This window comes from Theropithecus gelada, chromosome 1 (assembly GCF_003255815.1).
Source record: "Theropithecus gelada isolate Dixy chromosome 1, Tgel_1.0, whole genome shotgun sequence".
NCBI lineage: Eukaryota > Metazoa > Chordata > Mammalia > Primates > Cercopithecidae > Theropithecus > Theropithecus gelada.
In genome coordinates this window covers 141,273,425-141,294,007 of record NC_037668.1, presented here as the reverse complement: position 1 = coordinate 141,294,007, position 20,583 = coordinate 141,273,425, and the positions used below count along the sequence as shown (strand labels likewise).

At 38.2% G+C, this 20,583-nt stretch overlaps 1 protein-coding gene across 3 annotated transcripts in view; it reads right to left on the bottom strand.

Moving 5' to 3' along the window:
* Window positions 1-20,583, bottom strand: part of WDR26 (WD repeat domain 26) — a 49,087-nt gene that overhangs the window by 15,600 nt on the left and 12,904 nt on the right. For 2 of the 3 annotated variants that reach the window (XM_025381638.1, XM_025381654.1), the window contains exons 5-9: window positions 18,428-18,525; window positions 17,170-17,326; window positions 10,746-10,884; window positions 3,917-4,057; window positions 132-251 (exon numbers count right to left, since the gene is read on the bottom strand). In XM_025381638.1, the coding sequence (XP_025237423.1) occupies window positions 132-251; window positions 3,917-4,057; window positions 10,746-10,884; window positions 17,170-17,326; window positions 18,428-18,525 (655 nt within the window). The remainder of the gene's footprint in view (window positions 1-131; window positions 252-3,916; window positions 4,058-10,745; window positions 10,885-17,169; window positions 17,327-18,427; window positions 18,526-20,583) is intronic. The other variant, XM_025381646.1, reaches the window with a different exon arrangement.

Sequence of the window (20,583 nt, the reverse complement as noted above, 5' to 3'; positions counted from 1 at the left end):
TACAGGTGTAAGCCACCATGCCTGGCCCATAGAGTGTATTTTATAAGATACTGAATCAAGGAAATTGTTTAAACAAAAGTACATTTGCTTTTAAACCAACAGACACTGGGAAGGGGGCACTGAATACTTACACACTGATAGAATTGCCCACGCTGACCTCCAGTCACAAAGCGCTTCCCATCTGGATTCCAAGCCACACTCGTCAAACTGTCTTCATGAGACTGGCTCATTTTTGTCCTTAGTTCTCCTGTCTATAAGGAAATAAAACGGTAAATGAGACCTTCAAGATACCCCTCTAAAGGAAATATGTGAAGAAAAAATAAATAAATAACTGGGATGTCTGGCTGGTTTCCCAGTTCATTCTTTTTTTTTTCTTTTTTTTGAGATGGAGTCTTGCTCTGTCGCCCAGGCTGGAGTGCAGTGGCGTGATCTCGGCTCACTGCAAGCTCCGCCTCCCGGGTTCACGCCATTCTCCTGCCTCAGCCTCCTGAGTAGCTGGGACTACAGGCGCCCGCCACCACGCCCGGCTAATTTTTTGTATTTTTAGTAGAGATGGGGTTTCACTGGGGTCTCGATCTCCTGACCTCATGATCCGCCCACCTCGGCCTCCCAAAGTGCTGGGATTACAGGCGTGAGCCACCGGGCCCGGCCTTCCTAGTTCCTTCTAAGTAATGAATTGTTTCAAGTGACCCTACAAAAAAGAGACTACAGCACCCAGAAGAGAAATTAAGGACTTGAAGAAAAACCCAGGAGTTGAACAATGTCTGGCATAGGTAACCCAAAGAGCAGATATGAGATAAACTTCAGTAAATCTCTCATCTCAAATCGATTATATTCATAAACTAAAACACGTAATTTTTCCCAAGCAAGATAATGAAAAGTCCAAGACTACATACCTATTCCTTCTGAGCTTCTACTTCTCAGTCCAAAGTTTTTTATAAATTTTATTCTAAAACTGCAGTTAATGCAATTAGCAATTCCTCAAGAACATGATTACTGAGTAAAAAACTGTACCCATACATGGTGATGCATGCCTGTAATCCCAGCTACTCGAGAGGCTTAGGCACGAGAATCACTTGAACCCAGGCGGAGGAGGTTGCAGTGAGCTGAGATCACGCCACTGCACTCCAGCTTGGGTGACAGTGAGACTGTCTCAAAAAAAAAAAAAAAAAAAAAAAAAAAGAAAAAAAAAAGAAAAAAGAAAAACTATGCCCATAAAGTAGGCCAAGGGCAGTCTAAATAAATTATGTTGAATTTCATATTCAAATGCTCACAATATAGTAGGGAAGGTAGGAAGAGAGAAAAAAAACATTTTTCTGATACACAACCTTATCTCAATGAACAGTACTAGAAAGAAGAACCTTTGTACTGTTTAACATAGCCATTCCATGGCATTTCTAAGTAAGAACATTTAGTGGTTACAATAGTTAAGTATCATCCTGTTACATTTTCTGAATTACTCAACTTAGAAGGTATACACATACCATTTAATCTAGTCTTGATTCCATTTTGTTCATGGATTAGAAACAGGATCTGAGAGATAATAGCTGCCCTTGGTATAATAATAAAAGGTACATGGGCATAGTTCTCCTGTGAGAAATGGGTAATCAAAAGTAGAAACAAAAGAGTGAAAACAAAGGGTATGATTAGGAAATGGGGCCAAGGACTAAAAGAGGGCACAAAAACAGAAAACCAGGTCTCCCTCACACTGGAAAAAAAGTGTTCAGCAATATAAATCCTTCCCCCAAATTGTTAACTAGTCTCCCCTATTTACTTCTTTGGGTTGACTGATATAAACAGTTGAAAGTTTAGAGCACGAATATACAAGAAATAGCTAAATTCTTGGCATTTTCTATTGACAAATACATTAACATACTAAGTTCTGAAGGCAGAAATGGTTTGTCTTCTCTTATTATGCATCGAATAGTGAGTGCATGAGGTTACTAGATTATAATTTTTCTAATTTAAGAAATGATTAAAGAAATCTAAAAACTGATGAAAAGATCACCCTTTCAGAAGAAGTTTAAGTATATAAAGTACTACACAATGAAAGTTATGTTAGAACATAATTGTTCAGAAATTCAAAATTGGTCAAAGAAAGACTACAAAGGCACTCTACATTAAATTTCTATTACAGGATTAAGACTATATACTTTCTCCTTTGGAAGGTGAAAGAAAGCTTTAATGGAAAAAAGTTCTTTGATCTTCTAGGGCAGACTCACTGCAAGCTGTTTTACTGAGGGAAAGCAATTTTAATATTCTACTCTGTGTTCTGCCACCTCCCTGAACCCAATCACAAATACAACATCGATTAAATGCTGATTTGACAAAAATGGCATAAAACACATTTTGGGAACAACCGTGGATTTTGATCATAAGTACTAGATAATAGAGAATTATAGTTAATGTTCTTAGATATCATAACGTTTGAATAGGTAGGATGTTATTTTTTAAAAAACACACGCTTAAGTATTTAGGGTAAAGTATCTAATTTACTTTAAAATGTTTTAGATATGTATATATATGTGTAAGTACAAATGCACATTTCTCTCTTTTTTTTTTTTGAGACGGAGTCTCACTCTGTCACCCAGGCTGGAGTGCAGTGGTGCGATCCTGGCTCACTGCAACTTCTGCTGCCTGGGTTCAAGTGATTCTCCTGCCTCAGCCTCCCAAGTAGCTGGGATTACAGGCGCCTGCCACCGCCCTTGCTAATTTTTTGTAGTTTTAGTAGAGATGGGGTTTCACCATCTTGGCCAGGCTGGTCTTGAACTTCTGACCTCGTGATCCACCCCCCTTGGCCTCCCAAAGTGCTGGGATTATAGGCGTGAGCCACCACACCCGGCCACAAATGCATGTTTCTATGCACGTATGTACAAACAAAATATCACAAAACGTTACCAACTGTTGAACCTACAGGGGTGGGCACATAGACCATCATTCTCTTATTTCAACTTTTCTTAATATTTGAAAATTTTCTTAATAAAAAGCTGGAGTTGAAACAAGGAAATGACTGACCAGAAAGGCAGTCTTACTATTATAACTACAGGATTTCTAAAACATGAATTGTAAATAACAAACTGAACCTAATGCTGACTCTTCCTAAAATGGGACCCTGCATAAAATTCAAATTTTCATATATAAACAGCAATGGTGGGCGGTGGCTCACGCCTGTAATCCTAACACTTTGGGAGGCCGAGGTAGGTGGATCACTTTAGGTGAGGAGTTTGAGACCAGCCTGGCCAACATGGTGAAACCCCATCTCTACTAAAAATACAAAAATTAGCTAGGGGTGGTGGCAGACACCTGTAATCCCAACTACTTGGGCAGCTGAGGCAGGAGAATCGCTTGAACCTGGGAGGCGGAGGTTGCAGTGAGCTGAGATCGTGCCACTGCACTCCAGCCTGGGCAACAGAGCAAGACTCTGTCTCAAAAACAAACAAACGAACGAACAAACCCAGCAATAAAGCCCTTAGTAGTAAGTACCAAAAACATCATTTAGCCTCACTAAACTAGCTTAGTATATAAAATATAGGTAAGGAGATGGCGCAACTGCCATTAGAATGGAAAATCTGGTTTAATGCTGACCTTTTACATTTCAAAGGTAGTTTTAATGTACAACTGTGAAACTATGAAACCATTATAAATCCTTTCTGAGGAAGCACAGTAAATAGTATAAATTCCACAGGACAAAGCCAAATATCCTGAAAACACTTATCATTCTTTCAAAAATATATTACTGAGCATAATATTTAAATTGATAAATCTGGAAAGTTGGGTTCCACTTGAATAACTAAGAGATACAGTACAGTAATTTAGGTTGAATGGTTCTGTTATATAAATCAATGAAGTTATAATGAATATGTACATTATGACTATGCTGTACTTAAAAGCTAAACCAAAGATGGAAGTCGCTCACTTGTACATTCCAAAGCCAAAGCTCAGAGCAGTCATCTGGGCCACAAGCAACAAGATAGTTGTCATCTGGACTCCATGCAATATAAGAAACGCCATAAGCATGTCCTTCTAATGTTTTAAGCAGTTTTAGCAAGTGTGTGTCCTAGGAAGGAAAATAAACAATTCAGTTAACTCCTATCACTAAAGTCATTGTTTTCTGGTGCAAGAACTTAAATAGCTACAAAGATGTACTTTGATAATTTAATCTGAGGAAATTTTCAGACCAATTTTCCCTTTAACAGCTTGCTTCATAAAGACTCATTCACATTGCAACATCTATTAAGCATCTACTACACCATTAAGCATCTACTATATACAAGTCATTGTGTACTCGATGAAAATATAAAGATATATTTACATTTTTATTATATGTATAAAGATATATTGCATTTGACCTTAGAGCTTCCAAGGCAACTGAAAACAGATGGGTATAATGAGCTATCTCTTACATATTTTTAAGCAACTTCATTGAGATATAACTTACCATAAACTTCATCCTTTTAAAGTATACAACTCAGTATATTTTAGTATATTCAGAGTTGTGCAACCATCACACCATCGAATTTTTAGAACATTCTCATCATTTCCCAAAGAAACCTCCTACCCATCAGCAGCTGCCATACCCCTCCCTGCAGCCCCTGGCAACCACTACTTTTCTGTCTCTGTCTCTATAGATTTGCCTATTCTGGATGTTTCACCTAAACAGACTTATACGTGATGTGGTCTCTTTTAATTGGCTTCTTTCACTTAGCATGTTTTCAGGGTTCATCCATGTTATAGAATGCATTAGTATTTAATCTCTTTTTATTGCTGAATAATATTTAACAGTATAATTATTTTGTTTATCCATTCATGAGTTGATGAACATTTGGACTGTTTCTCTACTTTTTGGCTATTATGAATAATGCTGCTATGAATATGTATGAGTTTTTGTGTAGACATATGTTTCCATTTCTCTTGGGTATATACATAGGAGTGGAATTTCTGGGTCATATGCTAACTCTGTTTAACATTTTGAGAAACTGCCAAACTGTTTTCCCAGCGGTTGCACCATTTTACAATCCTACCCAGCAAAGCTACCACTTATTAATGCTAACCACTACTAGCACCATTCACAAACAATACTTCATTTAATCCTCACAGATCTAGAATATTACCCCCTCTCTCATATTATAGGGAAAGAAATGAAAGTTTAGAAAGGTTAGAAACATGCCTGTTTGTAGTGCAATGGGGATCTGAATCTGGACTGCCTCACTTAAAAGCCCATATTGTAAGCTATGCAAGCTGAACTGTGAAGTGCAAATGTAGACGTGGCAAGTGACAAGGCTGCAAGAGTTGACGTGTTTGTTGTAGGCTAAGGGGCTACATTTTCCCTGTGTGTGAAAAGCCACTTAAAATTTGTAAGCTAGGGAATATACAGTGTGATATTTGGCTTTAGGAACTAGGATAACAACGTGGAAGATGAATCAGAAGGAAAGACACAGGATAAGGAAACCATAACGGGACAATGGAACCATAATGAGCCATACATAGTTCACAGTCAGTTCCCAAAAAATGATGCCCTAACGTAAGATGTTAAGGACTAAAAGAGGTCAGAATCAAAAGATATTTTGGGCTGGGCACTACGGCTCACACCCATACTTTGAGAAGCTGAGGCTGGAGGACTGTTTGAGTCCAGGAGTTCAAGACTGACCTGGACAACATAGTGAAACACCTGTTTAAAAAAAAAAAGATACTGTGGAGATAAAAATGACATGATAGAATATAACAAGAAATCTTCAAACACAACCTCCAGATTTCTGGTTTAGGGGATAGGGATGGATGTTTACAAGAAATAGAGGAAGTAAGAATTTGACTAAAGGTGGGAAGAAACAGTAAGTTTTAGACTTTAGTCTTAAGATTGATTGAGTTTAGCTCTGAGCGGGGGGGGGGGGGGGGGGGGGGGGGGGGGGGGGGGGGGGGGGGGGGGAGGGTGGAGTGGTGGGAAATCCCAATGGAATGACCCATAAGCAGTTGAAACAAGTTGGGAACTAGTCTGATAAAATTAAGCTGGAGATTCCTCCCCTCCTGAGAAATGTCACTGCAAAATGGATTATGTTTACGCTACTGTTTCTTCACTGAACCCTAAGTTTATCATTCATACAATTATCTATTCCAAATCACCATTGTTTTGACAAAATTCAATAGTTAACAATGCGACTACTTCTGATTCTTCTTTGGGAAGTGGGTAAGAGGCATGAGGTATTTGTATTAGATCAGTAGTATCATTAGATCAAAGTGGTTTAAATAATTTACTAAGCAAGTCAAGTCTTCCTGACTAGCTCAAGATCTTTCAGGAACAAATTTTCATTCATAGTACTGCCCCAGATCAACACAAAGATTTGCTTTTAAACTGAAGACAAACTCCTTTAGAAATATTTAACTCAGCCAGGTGTGGCAGCTCATGCCTGCAATCCCAGCACTTTGGGAGGTTGAGGCAGGCAAATTGCTTGAGGTCAGGAGTTTGAGACCAGCCTGGCCAATGTGGTAAAACCCTGTCTCTACTAAAAATACAAAAATTAGCCGGGCATGGTGGCACATGCCTGTAATCCCAGCTACTCAGGAGGCTGAGGCAGGATAATTGCTTGAACCCAGGAGGTGAAGGTTGCAATGAGCCGAGATCGCACCACTGCACTCCAGCCTGGGTGACAGCATGAGACTCTGTCTTTAAAAGAAAAAAAAAAAGGAAAGAAATATTTAACTCAAAAACTGTTTTACGTTCATGAATGGAAAAAAAATAATCCTATAAAAGATAAAGTTGAAAATAAAAACATTAATACTCTATCTTCATTAGTACAGTGCCTTTACACTAATTTATTCAAAGTGGAAATAACATGTTCGTGGAGCCTATACGACTTTGCTTGGATTTTGGGGGGAATGGGCAAAATTCACCTTTTTTAGGCACAGAAAAACTGTTAAAGGAAAGTAGGCATTGGAATCACATCAACTCAAATTTTAAGGCTCTCTTAAATGTATTTTTTTCCTCTCCATTAAAAAATACACACACATGTTCAAAAAGGGCATATATATATATATACGTATATATACACATATACATATACACACAAATGTATATATATACATACACACACATATATATATATTTTGAGATAGAGTCTTCTCTGTCGCCCAGGCTTAAGTGCAGTGGCACGATCTCAATTCACTGCAACCTCTGCTTCCCGGGTTCAAGCAATTCTCCTGTGTCAGTCTCCAAAGTAGCTGGGACCACAGGCACGCACTACCATGCCAGACTAATTTTTTTTTATTTTGGGGTTTCACCATGTTGGCCAGGCTGGTCTTGAACTCCTGACCTCAGGTGACTTACCTGCCTCGGCCTACCAAAGTGCTGAGATTACAGGGAAGTGCTGAGATTACAGGGGTGAGCCACAGCACCCGGCCAAAAAGAACATATATTTTCTTATAATTTTTTCAGACAGTATTTGACATTACAAAAATACCATCATACTAAAAGAGTCCCAGAGGACTCACTATAACACTCTAGGAAACACTGGCATAAGAGTCTAAACCTCTTAGCAAAGAATACAAAAGCTCCTCCTTGATCTGGCTGCTACTTAATTAACCTCAACTCTAGTGTACCTAAAACTCTTCCCCCAAACCACCCAAATGCCATGTTATGTTTTCTTTTGCCCAGGGGCCTAACTTAACTAGTTTTGCCTAAATAGTTCTTTACCTCTTCTTCACCCAATATTTACTTTTCTTACTTTCCTGTTCCAGTAGGCTCTGTTTTATGAGCTCCTGTAGCACCCATTATAAATTATGGTGTATTATCATGTGCTTAGTCTGTCTATAGCAAAAGACCTGGCACACAGCAGGTGTTTAATAAATACTGGCTAAACGAAGGGGGATTCTTATACACCGCTACTAGGAAAAACTTTAATAAAGTAGTTTTGGTATTACTACCTTCTTTTTCAGATATCACGCAAATAAATGACTGGTGAATGAAAACAGAACTTAGCATGCAAAGGCTGTGATTTGATCCCAAACTCTTTTTCTAGTCTAATCTCCCACTCTGTCATTACTCATCCCATTATCTTATTATTATTATTTTTTTTTGGAGGGGGATAGGAGGGTAAGAGGTTTTCCTGTCTTCCTAGAATGCCCCTTTCCTGTTGTCCACCCGTGTGATGCACAATAAGGCTCTCATGAGGTATTTCGACTTGTAAAGCTTCCTTGCACTTTCATAATACTTTATGTATTATCTGTTATGTATCATGCTTATTTCATTGAATTTTGTTTTCATTTAAACTGTACATTTTTTTCACAGGAATTTTAAACCTGAGATCTACAAGAATGGGTCCAGGGATAGAATCAGGGGTCTATGAATTTAAATGGGAAAAAGACACATCTCTATTTTTATTAAACACAGCCTGAAATTTGGTATTTCCTTCACTCTCTAACGCAGGCAATTAACAAGGTAGTATTAGGCAGTACTGGGTATATTACTAATTACATACGGTAGTATATTAGGTAGTGGTGGGTAGTACACTAGCTAGTATACTAAATTAGGTGGTATTCGGTGACTCCATTAACAACAGAAATCTTAAATCTTTTCATATATTATAGTTGTTGCAGATACCTTGAAATATTTGTGTGCTCATCACTACTTCAAAATTCTGGTACTTACATCTGCTGCTAGAATTTATTATTTAATGCATTAATAAAGCATTAAATAAAAATAAAAAATACGTTTTTGTACTATGTTAACTACGTATCACTATAATTGGCTTTCCTTAGTAATGAATACATAACATATATTTGGCCTTACTATGTGCTTTCGTTTATGCATTTAAACACATTCTGAGAAAGAGTCCATAGGTTTGCCAAACTGCCAAAGAGGTACGTGATATCAAAAAAAGGTAAAGAACCACTGCTTTATGGTAAAGAATGTATCTTATTTACCTTTCATTGTTTGTAGCATATGTAGGTATGCAAGCATTGGTGTATGCTCTCAAATTCAATTCTCTTCTAAAAAGAACTGTTAGGCTCGGAATGGTGACTCACGCCTGTAATCCCAGCACTTTGGGAGGTCAAGATCGGCAATTAGCTGCGGTCAGGAGTATGAGACCAGCCTGGCCAACAGGGTGAAACCCCGTCTCTACTTTAAAAATACAAAAATTAGCTGGGTGTTGTGGTGCGCGCCTGTAGTCCCAGCTACTTGGGAGGCTGAGGCATAAGAATCTCTTGAACCTGGGAGGTGGAGGTTGCAGTGAGCCGAGATTACCCCACTGCACTACAGCCTGGGTGACACACTGAGATACTGTCTCAGAATGGCTCCCTTTTTCTATTTTTCTCAACACAGGAGCCCAAAACTTCATCCTGAGCTAATATCATATTTTAATTCTAAACTTCAAAATAAGTTTATTTGGCTGGGCACAGTGTCTCACGTCTGTAATCCCAGCACTTTGGGAGGCCAAGGCGGGCAGACTACCTGAGGTTAGGAGTCTGAGACCAGCCTGGCCAACATGGTGAAACCCCATCTCTATTAAAAATACAAAAATTAGCCGCGCGTGGTGGCAGACGCCTGTAATCCCAGCTACTCGGGAGGCTGAGGCAGCAGAATCCCTTGAACCTAGGAGGCAGAAGTTGCAGTGAGCCAAGATTGCGCCATTGCACTCCAGCCTGTGGGACAAGAGTGAGACTTTGTCTCAAAAGAAAAGAAGTTTATTTTAGGTGAATGACTCCTAAAACAAATATAGCTCCTTAACCTATCTGGAATCATGTGCTTCTTTGATCCCTTGATAAATGTTCAGTTAGCTGAAATAAATGAAAATACTTATTATCCACAACAAATCCATAGGTCATCTGGTTATAAACAAACACTTAACTGATTTTAGAGGGAACTCAGAATTTTAAATCCAGAATAAAATACTTTTCCTATATATCAATGGGAAAACAAAGGAGAAAGGCTTACACAACAAGGTCCACAAATTATACAAGATAATGATGGGCTTCAGAAGGCAAAAGAGTAATGAGTCTTTTCTAACTTGTGGTTGGAACAGAATGGACACTGTATTAATCTTCCTTTTTTTTTTTTGAGACAGGGTCTCACTCTGTTGCCCAGGCTCGAGTGTGCAGTATCAAGGTCAGAGCTCACAGTAGCCTCCACCTCCTGGGCTCCAGTGATCCCTCCTACCTCATCTTCTCAAGTAGCTGGGGCGACCACCATGCCTGGCTAATTTTTTGTAATGACAGACTCTCCCCTATGTTGTCCAGGCTGGTCTTGAACTCTTGAGCTCAAGTAATCCTCCTGCCTCGGCCTCCCAAAGTGCTGAGATTACAGGCATGAGCCACTGTGCCTGGCCTAATCTTTCAATCAAGTATTAACAAAGATATAAATTGGCACATATGTTAATAGCAGTGGGTTTGTTTGGAGTCAAGGTATTCCGGGATTTGAATCAAACTTTGTCATATACTAGCTGTGAGAGTCAAAGCATTTGACTTCTACCTCAGTTTCCTCATCTGAATGCAGATGTTAGCACCTCACAGAGTTTTTCAGAAAATTAAATTAGATAATGTATACACAGATTTAACATTATCGTTAGTACATAAACACTCAACAGTGTTAATAATATTATCTATACAACACACGAAAATGTAAGAAATAAAGATGACAAAAAATGCTCTTGGAAAAGAATACCGTTGATATATGTATACTTAAAAATATGTAATCAATGAATTAGATTCAAAATTATTCCCTTTTGTAATATAAACACTCATATTGGGGTACATACCGGATCAACTTGCCATATGATAACTGTTGTATCTTTTGATCCTGTTGCTAGTTTAGTGCCATCATTAGAGAATTTACAGAACCACACTTCATTACAATGCTCCGTAAGTATCTGCTGCGTATAACATGGGAACTGCCTCCTAAAACAAAGAGGTCCACAAATTATTCTTTCAAAACAGATTAGAATAATAATAAAAAAGGTTACATAACTGACAAAACTTCTTTGAAGATCACATCACTAAAAATAAGAAATGAATGCATTTGTAAAATTTTTTCTTTTGTTTTTTTTGAGACAGGGTCTCTCTGTTGCCCAGGCTCTGTACTGTTGTACAGCAGCACAATCACAGATCACTGTAGCCTTGACCGCCTGGTGTCAAGAGACTCTCCCACCTCAGCCTCCTGAGTAGCTGGGACCACAGACCTGTGACACCAGGCCCAGCTACATTCATTTTACTTGCTATTGGGGAGGCTAGGGTGGAAGTACTGCTTGAGCCTGGGAGTTAAGAGGCTTCAGTGAGTTATGACTGCATCACTGCACTCCAGCCTGGGTGATGGAGTGAGATCATTTCAAAAAACAAACCAAAACCGAAATCAGAATAGCCTCCAGATAATGAGTTTAGGTCCTTCTCACTTACAAGTTTTAATGTCTTTGGCAAGTCATTTAACTCTCTCAGCTTGAGTTCCCACGTCTACAAAAGGAGATTAGTATCTACCTAACAGAGTTCTTAGAATTCTTGTAAGAATTAGAAATACATTTAAAATTTCTGGAATGTAATAGATACTCAAATGTGATTAATAGTATTTTCAGGGAGGCACAGAAGAAGTGCAAAATATGGCAAGGAGTGCAGTAGTTAAGAGCAAAACCTTAAGAATGGGAGCAGTAGTCTGACAGACTTAGATTCAAATTTTGGCTCAGTCACTTAGCTACGATTCTGAGATATTAAATTAACCTCTCTAAATCTAAATTTTTCCAACCATCAAACAAAGATTAAGGTATCTGCCTTACAGAATTCCTTATACAAGGATGAAATAAGAGGAAGCGAAAATGACTATAAACCATTTAGACCGAATCTGACACTTAGCTAGTACCTCATAAATGGCAGCTAATATTATATATCAAGGGCAAAGAATTTTGTGATTTATGATCCGGTTTACCAACTTAAATGACTATTTTCATTAAGCACTCATTAAAAAAACCATTCTTTTCCAACTTCTACATCAGCACTGTCCAACAGAACTTTCTGTTACAGTGGAAATGCTATATACCTGTGCTATCTAATACGGTAGCCCTCACTACAAGTGGCTACTGAACACTTAAAATGTGGCCAGTAAGCTGGAGGAACTTGATTTATTTAATTTGAATTATTTTACATTTGAATTTAAATGGACACACGTAGTTAGTGGCTACTGTTTAGACAAACAGCTCTACCTTATAAATTCTCTGTATTATAAGAAACATTATTTGAGTAGGCTGGGCACGGTGGCTCACGCCTGTAATCCCAGCACTTTGGGAGGTCAAGGCGGACGGATCACCTGAGGTCAGGAGTTTGAGACTGGCCTGGCCAACATGGTGAAACCTCATCTCTACTAAAAATACAAAAATTAGTTGGGTGTGGTGGCACATGCCTGTAGTCTCAGCTACTCAGGAGGCTGAGGCAGGAGAACCGCTTGACCCCGGGAGGCGGAGGTTGCAGTGAGCCAAGATCGTGCCACTCCACTCCAGCCTGGGTGACAGAGTGAGACTCAGTCTCAAACAACAATAACGACGACAACTCCCCACCACCAAAAAACAACGTTATTTAAACATTAACGGATACACCTTTAAGTGTATCTTGAAACACGGTCTTCCTTGCTTCTTTTCCCAATCAATAATTTACAATTATATTTTGTCAATTCACCAGTCTGAAACAAAATATACATTTAAAAATAAATTAACATTCTTTATTTGGTACACATGGCAATCTACCTTAGCAGATGGGTATTTGCAGGCTGTTTTAAACTTTCAGATTTTTAAATTAAATTGCTTTAATATTACTACTCTACATGTGTGATTTTAGATAAAATAATCAATATTAGCTGACATTTATTAAGCACTTACTAGGTGCCAAATGCTGCACTTTACATATAATATTGCTCATGGAAGTACTATTATCCCCATTTTCATGAGGCTCAAAGAGGACAAATAATTTACTAGATGTCATAAAACTGGTAAGTAATTGCACTAAGATTTGGACCTATGGTTGACTCCAAGACCAGTTTACTTTCCAAATACCATTTTAAAATCATATTTTCCAAGGCACTGCTGGACAAAATTCCAATCAAATAAGCAATTTCAGTATCAGAAATAGTTTTTTCCTCCTCTAATGTTTATCTTTGGGATGGAGTGCAGTGGTGTGATCTCTGCTTACTGCAACCTCTGCCTCCTGGGTTCAAATGATTCTCCTGCCTCAGCCTCCCCAGCAGCTGGGATTACAGGTGCGCACCCTATGCCTGGCTAATTTTTTTGTATTTTTAGTAGAGGCAGGGTTTCATCACGTTGGCCAGGCTGGTCTCGAACTCCTGACCTCAGGTGATCCAGCCACCTCGGCCTCTCAAAGTGCTGGGATTACAGGTGTGAGCCACTGCGCCCGGCCTGTTTTTTTTTTGAGACTGAGTTTTGCTTGTCACCCAGGCTAGAATGCAGTGGCACGATCTCGGCTCACTGCAACCTCTACCTCCCGGGTTCAAGCAATTCTCCTGCCTTAGCCTCCTGAGCAGCTGGGATTATAGGCGCCTGCCACCACACCTGGCTAATTTTTGTATTTTTAGTAGATACAGGGTCTTGCCATGTTGCCCAGGCTGGTCTCAAACTCCTGGGCTCAAGTGATCTCCCCACCTCGGGCTCCCAAAGTGCTGGGAATACCGGCGTGAGCCACCATGCCCTGCCTAGAAATTGTATACAATCTGATAAATCTTTTCAATGTACATCAGGGTATTTTTAAAAGTCATAATTCATAATTAATTCTTTATTCGCCAGAAAAAAGCTATGTAATTTCAAAGCTAAGATTTAATTTCTGAAAATAGTTTTCTAGTTCCAATGCTAAAATCTAGTCTCTAAAAGAGTAAAGAAGGTAACAAAAATTAGCAACTGTTCTTTTGAAGACTTTTAGGTAAATAATAGGACTTAAATTTAGATTCAGACCCAGTGTGGTAGGTCACACCTGTAACCCTAGCCCTTCGGAAGGATGAGGTGGGAGGAGCACCTGAGGCCAGGAGTTTGAGATTGGCCTGGGCAACACAGTAAGCAACCCCATCACCATTAAACAACAATGAAAACACAAAAACAAGCCAAACAATTTTTTTGAAATTAGCTGTGTGGCGGTCCACGCCTGAAGCCCCAGCTACTCAGAAGGCTGAGATGGGAGTTCAAGGCTACCATGAACTATAATTGCACCACTGCACTCTAACTTGGGCTACAGGGCAAGATCATGTGTCGAATAAAATTTAAAAAAATTTTTTTAATTAAAAAATAACTAAGTAAGTTCAGGTTTTATTTTCTCAGTTTAGCAATAAAGGGCACAACTCACTCTCAAGACCGTGTATATAATGTAATGTGTGACATTATTCTTAGTGGCTTTAAAATCTCTACAGTAAAAAACTAAGGCTGACTCCAAGTTTTCTGGTTTGGGAAAACTGGGTAGATGGCTGCTTTTCACTGAGGTAAGGAATTTAAGAAAAAGCAGATTTTGTAAAAATAGGTGAGAGGGAAAGGAAGTTCTGTTTTGGACATGCTGTGTTTAATGTACTTGAGAACCCAAATTGTGGTATTAAGGTCTAAGGCTCAGGAGATAAATTCTGTAGCTCTGGCCTGTATCTAGCTGTCATTAGAACCATGGAAGTATAACCTAAGGATGAGGGAAGAAACAATTCTAGAACACATATTTCTTTTTTTTTTTTTTTGAGACAGAGTCTCGCTCTGTCGCCTGGGCTGGAGTGCAGTGGCGCGATCTCTGCTCACTGCAACCTCCGCCTCCCGGGTTCAAGCGATTCTCCTGCCTCGGCCTCCCGAGTAGCTGGGACTACAGGTGTGTGCCACCACGTCTGGCTAATTTTTTTGTATTAGTAGAGATGGGGTTTCACCATGTTAGCCAGGATGGTCTCGATCTCCTGACCTGATGATCCACCCGACTCGGCCTCCCAGAATGCTGGGATTACAGGCGTGAGCCACCGTGCCCAGCCTGGAACACGTATTTCTTAAAGGGACAGTTAAAGAAGAAAAGCCTAAGGAGTAGCCAGGAGTTAAACTAACAATCTAAAATGTTTTAGAGGTCAAGGAAAAGTTTCAAAATAGAGTAGTACAGTGCTATAGTAAGGTGAAGATACAGGCTGGAAAATATCCACTGAATGTAAAAGAGGTATTCTCACCAATATCAACAATTCTGGTGTTATGTTAGCTACACAGGTCCTAATAATACAGAAATATGAAGAGTGAAGGAAAAGTAAGAACACAGGCATTGCGAATGTGTAGTAGGTAATGATTTCAAGAAGTTAGCTCTAAAGTGGAGGGGGAGAGAGAAAGAGAGGTAACTAGGAGCACAGAGTGAAGGTTTCATTTTAAGATTACAGAGAAGACCTTCTAATCAATGGTTATTTCAGAAGAAAAAGGATGCTTTCATTCCTATGTAAAACTCTGGACTGCTTTTCTACACAGACTTATGAGAGCTTGGTCCCTGATCTGAAGGTTGGAAAAACTTAGATTAAGTATTTTTCATCATTTAGTTTCATAGGTGCTGATGTACATGTTAAAACACTTTGGTCATGTTCCCATAGATTTTAGTTTGGAAACAGGAGGGCAAGCTCCTAACTTACTGATACCTCTTGAACCATTATGTCTAGTCACCACCTTTCAAAATATTTAAATTTATGAACCAAAAAAAGATTTGGGTTCACAAGCGTCTTAACACTGTTATCAAATCTGGTAATGGAGCTATGAACCATGAAACTATATAGCCTTTTAATCTATTATCTCTTCCTACCTCTATTCAATTTTATACAAAAAGATTTTAAAATCCTCAGAAGCAGGTCAATGACCATTATTAAAGATTTTAAAAGGGACAGGGGAAAAAATTTCTAATCACTTTCTTGTAGAACATTTAAGATAGGTACCAAGTAATAATTTAATACTTTAAGATTAAATAGCCCTTTTAAGTAATTTAAGGCCAATATCTCAAACAATTATTATTTCTGTACTTCAAGTAGGGAGAGTGAGGTAAAAACTCAATGGTTACAAAAGTGGTTTATACATATGTAAAAAATTATTTTAAATCACAGTAGAAATATGCATATACAGACAATTTTTATGGTTATTCAGAAGTTCGTTATTCCAAAGCCCTCACACTTAATATGCTTTTGTTCTTATTTATATTATTTTCATTAGTTCTTTGATATCACTGGTAAAAGCAACTGAGCACATGCACTGCAGCTCTTCTCTATTCTGTTTGGTTCATCAGATCCAAATTATTTCATTCTTGAAGTCTGAAATATTTCACAATTTGTTATTTGATATCTTAAAATTAAAGCTATGCTTTAGGCCCAGCATGGAGGCTCATGCCTGTAATCCCAGTGCTTTGGGAGGCCAAGGCAGACGTATTGATTGCTTGAGGCCAGAAGTTTAAGACCAGTAGGGGCAAGAGACCCCATCTCTACAAAAAAATTTAAGAATTAGCCAGGCATGGTAGTGCATGCCTATATAGTCCTAGCTACTCAGAAGGCTGAGGTGAGTGGATTACTTGAGCCTAAGGCTATACAGTGGCCTATGATCTTGCCACTGCACTCTATCCTGGGCCAAGAGAGACTGTGTCTAAAAAAGAAACCAATAAAAACATCAAGAACAAAATAAAGCTATACTTTAATTTTAGAGACCATTAAAATAGTAGGTATATTTTTATTCAAAATCCTCCTAATTTCAAAAGAGAAGCCTGAATTCTTACAAGTTAAATTATGGACACGGGTAGACACAGTAAAAAAACCAAAACTATAAGTTAATAATAGCTGTTGTTTTAACCATTTTTAGAGTCCATCTTCTACTAAAAAGCAGAACTTTCATTAAGAAAAAAGTATTACCATGATCTTTATGTGCAGTAAATAATTTGGGACATAGTTAAATTGTCAGACACACACAGAAAACGAGTAACCAAACCTATAGATAATGAAAAACTGGCTTCCCAAGTTCAGTTCTCAAGGTATGGTTACTATATAAACACACAGAAATTTCTCATAATTTTCAATTTTCATAGTTCTAGCTTTACTTGTGAACAAATGTTAAATCAGACATGAACTGTTATATAGCTACAGGATAAGACTCTAAAAAAGAAAACTAAAATAAGTTCATCATTGAGTTTGTAAAATGTTAGCCTATTTCAGAATATAAGAAGTTTTCCTCTTACCTACTACAAACATGATCTATAAGCAGAGACACAGAATCTAGATTATTATCAAGTTTGGTATTGTGATATAGGCACCGATCCCTTTGTAGTTCCACCGCCTGCCGCAGGAGAGTCTGTAAACGCCGTGGGGGAAGCATCACTGATGGTGGTAAATACGCTTTAATAGAAGATATTTTAAAAAAGAGAAATAATAATAAACTGTAAACTTTTATTTAAGACATTTGCTCATCTTCTGCTGTACTTGTTCCTACCCCAATAGTATCTACTCCTTAAATAGAGAAGTTCTGGGTTATGTGATATGTAAGCTTTACCAATATTTGTCAGCAGCAATAGTTATGTTGCTCATAGAATTGGATATACTTGGGTGGGAGGGGTTTATTTTGTATGTGGACTTTCTAGGGGCAGGGAGAGGTAAGCGGGGAATAACAACAACAAAATGAAGAAAAAGAAGACAACAATGAAAAGAGTATCAGATAATTATCATGTACCAGAAGGAGACCAGGTATAAGTAAAATCTCCACTTAACAAAGAGCAAAATTTTGGAAAATGCTGCAACAGGTCAAGCTCTAGTTCCCATCAAACTGCTCTAAAAATCACTTTTTGGCCTTTTGGCTAAGATCAAGTACAAATTACTCCAAATGTCAAAGATACTGCGTGAATTCAGGCAGTAACTGGTGTTTTGATATCAGTATCAACCTACTGCAGTCCTTGAATGCCTTATACCTCCCCAAATGCATGGCTTTGTGATTCTTAGGATCGTCACTGTCATCTCAACATCAAAATTATAGAATCATATAATTTTCAGAGAGAACAACATATTTTACATATAAATACAGCAAAAATGAAACCCGCATTACAATCTAGAATAAACATAACATGGTTGGGGAAGAATGAAACAATTTACCTAAAGAAACCTGGGCCTTACTATTGAAATCAAAATCTTTAAAGCACTTGTGACTTAAAACTGTGGTTTACATATTTTTTTCTCTAAACACAGCACTTTTCCCCCAAACAAAATCTTAAGGGGGGGGGGCATCACCACATAATACAAATGAAAGAAGGGCTGCTCTGGGACCAGTGCCCTTTCACTGACTCCTGAGGTTAGCTTCTTAGACTCCATGACAGAGTCTGAAAAAATGGATTCTCCCTCTTCTAACCACTCAATAAAAGTATGTCTAGATATGTCTTCCTAATTGATCACTGTATCCATTCATAATCTAAGAGAAAACACAGAAACATAAAAAATTAAGACTCTTACTCTGAAGTTTGTCCAATAGTTTAGATCGGGAAGCTGTCCCTTTGCCTTCCCATTCTGCTTTTGCACGTAGGTCTTCTGCATGGCTACACATCAGATACCTAAAAATACAACAGAGAAAGCAACCAATATCAAACCCATTTATTTGAAATAAATATAATTGAAAAGTATTGACCATCTGGCTATCTGCTTCTTACTAATACATATCAAGAAATTTCTACAGTGGACTCAATTCATTAATATAATCTGGCACCTGCATATAATTACTAAAATGTAAGTAACAACACCTAAATATATATTACCTACTAACAGAACATATTCTTATGCTATTGTTATATATTATATATATGGCTCTTATTGTGCAGGTTCTGTTATAGCACTCAACACATATTACTTCCTTTAATGTTTATAACAACCCTGTAAGCACTATTATTATTCTATTTTTATAAATGAGGAAACCAAGGCACAGAAAGCTTAAGTAACTGGCCTAGGGTTAAGAGGCAAAGTGGGAATATAAACTCAGGCATTCTAGCTGTAGAACTTGCTCTTAAGCACTAGGCTAACTTAACTACTTCTGAAGAGTAAAATAAAACCCAAAGAACATACCTTCAAGACTTTATAATAAACATCATTCAAGAAATAGTATAACTGGATAATCATTCTTGTGTCATCTTGTGAAAGATACTGAGATCCCAGAGCACAAAATTGGGGAACTGTTTTATTGCTCACTGTATGTACAGAAGGTGGAATAAAAGCTAAAGTTCATAGATTCTGGAGAATACATGAGGGCCCCCTGCTGGGAGTGTGACCCTGACCTGGTTTTGGCTCTTCCCAGAAGAACGTGCTTTGAAAGTAAAAGTAGTGAAGGTATTATTCAAACATGGAGATTAGACCTGGCAAGTAACTCTCCTGCTATTTTGTCTCATGCTCTGCCAGACAAATCTCTTCTTCTCACTTGTAAAAAGAATATTAAATAGGGTAATGAGGATTCTTGAAGATGAAGCATATTAAGTACTTAGTCTACTACCTGCTATACCTCTCAGTTAACATTAGTATCACTCCCTCCCTTTCTTAACTGCATAAAGCATATTTCGTTTAGAATCTAAATGATTTAATAGTCTCTTCCCAAACAGCAGAACTACTTCTCGTTATTTACTACATAAATAGTGCTTTAGCTGATCAAAAAAACTTAATAATGTAAGTAATTATGCTGTTGTGAATATTTTGTTTCTAAAATAACTTCTTTCGGGCAAAGTTTATTATCAATAATTATTTTAAAATGTTTATTTTTAAAATTTTAAAAAAATGACTTACAATTGCTTCTATGTCCTTGTGAAAATACACATTAAAAGTTTCAAATGAATTTCTGTTTACAGAAAGTCACATGGTATAACTAAAAGGACATTGGACTAAGGAGGAGAAACTCTAGGTTCTGATCCCAGTTCCACATCTTGCCACCTTCGAACCATTTCCTTAGGTAAAAAACTCAGGGTTTGCGTCAGAATAAAACCCATGTGACTAAATTATATGTTCTGACACAAGAGCAGGAAAAAAATCATGTGAATGATATTCTGATGACAAAGAACTCAGATACTGCATTAAAAATGTAATCAGCACGCCTGTAATCCCAGCACTTTGGGAGGTGAGGCAGGCGATAACCTGAGGTCAGGAGTCCGAGACTAGCCTTGCCAACACGGTGAAATGCCATCTCTACTAAAAATACAAAAAAAAATATTAGCTGGGCATGGTGGCACACACCTGTAATCACAGCTACTTGGGAGGCTGAGGCAGAACTGCTTGAACCAGGGAGGTGGAGGCTGCAGTGAGCCAAGATTGTGCCACTGCACTCCAGCCTGGGTAATGGAATGAGACTCTGTCTCAAAAAAAAAAAAAAAAAAGGTAATCAGAACAAGATAATTTGTCAGCTACCATATCAAAACATCTAGCAGGCCATGTGTGGTGGCTCATGCCTGTAAACCTAGCACTTTGGGAAGCCAAGGTGGAAGGACTGCTTGGGCATGAGTTCAAGACCAGTCTAAGCAACATAGCCAGACTCCATCTCAAACAACAAACAAAAAACCTGTAGAATTTACTGTTACAAGATGTGATAGTGGGTAAGACCAATGACTTTGGAATCAGTCAAACCAGGCTTTGAGAAC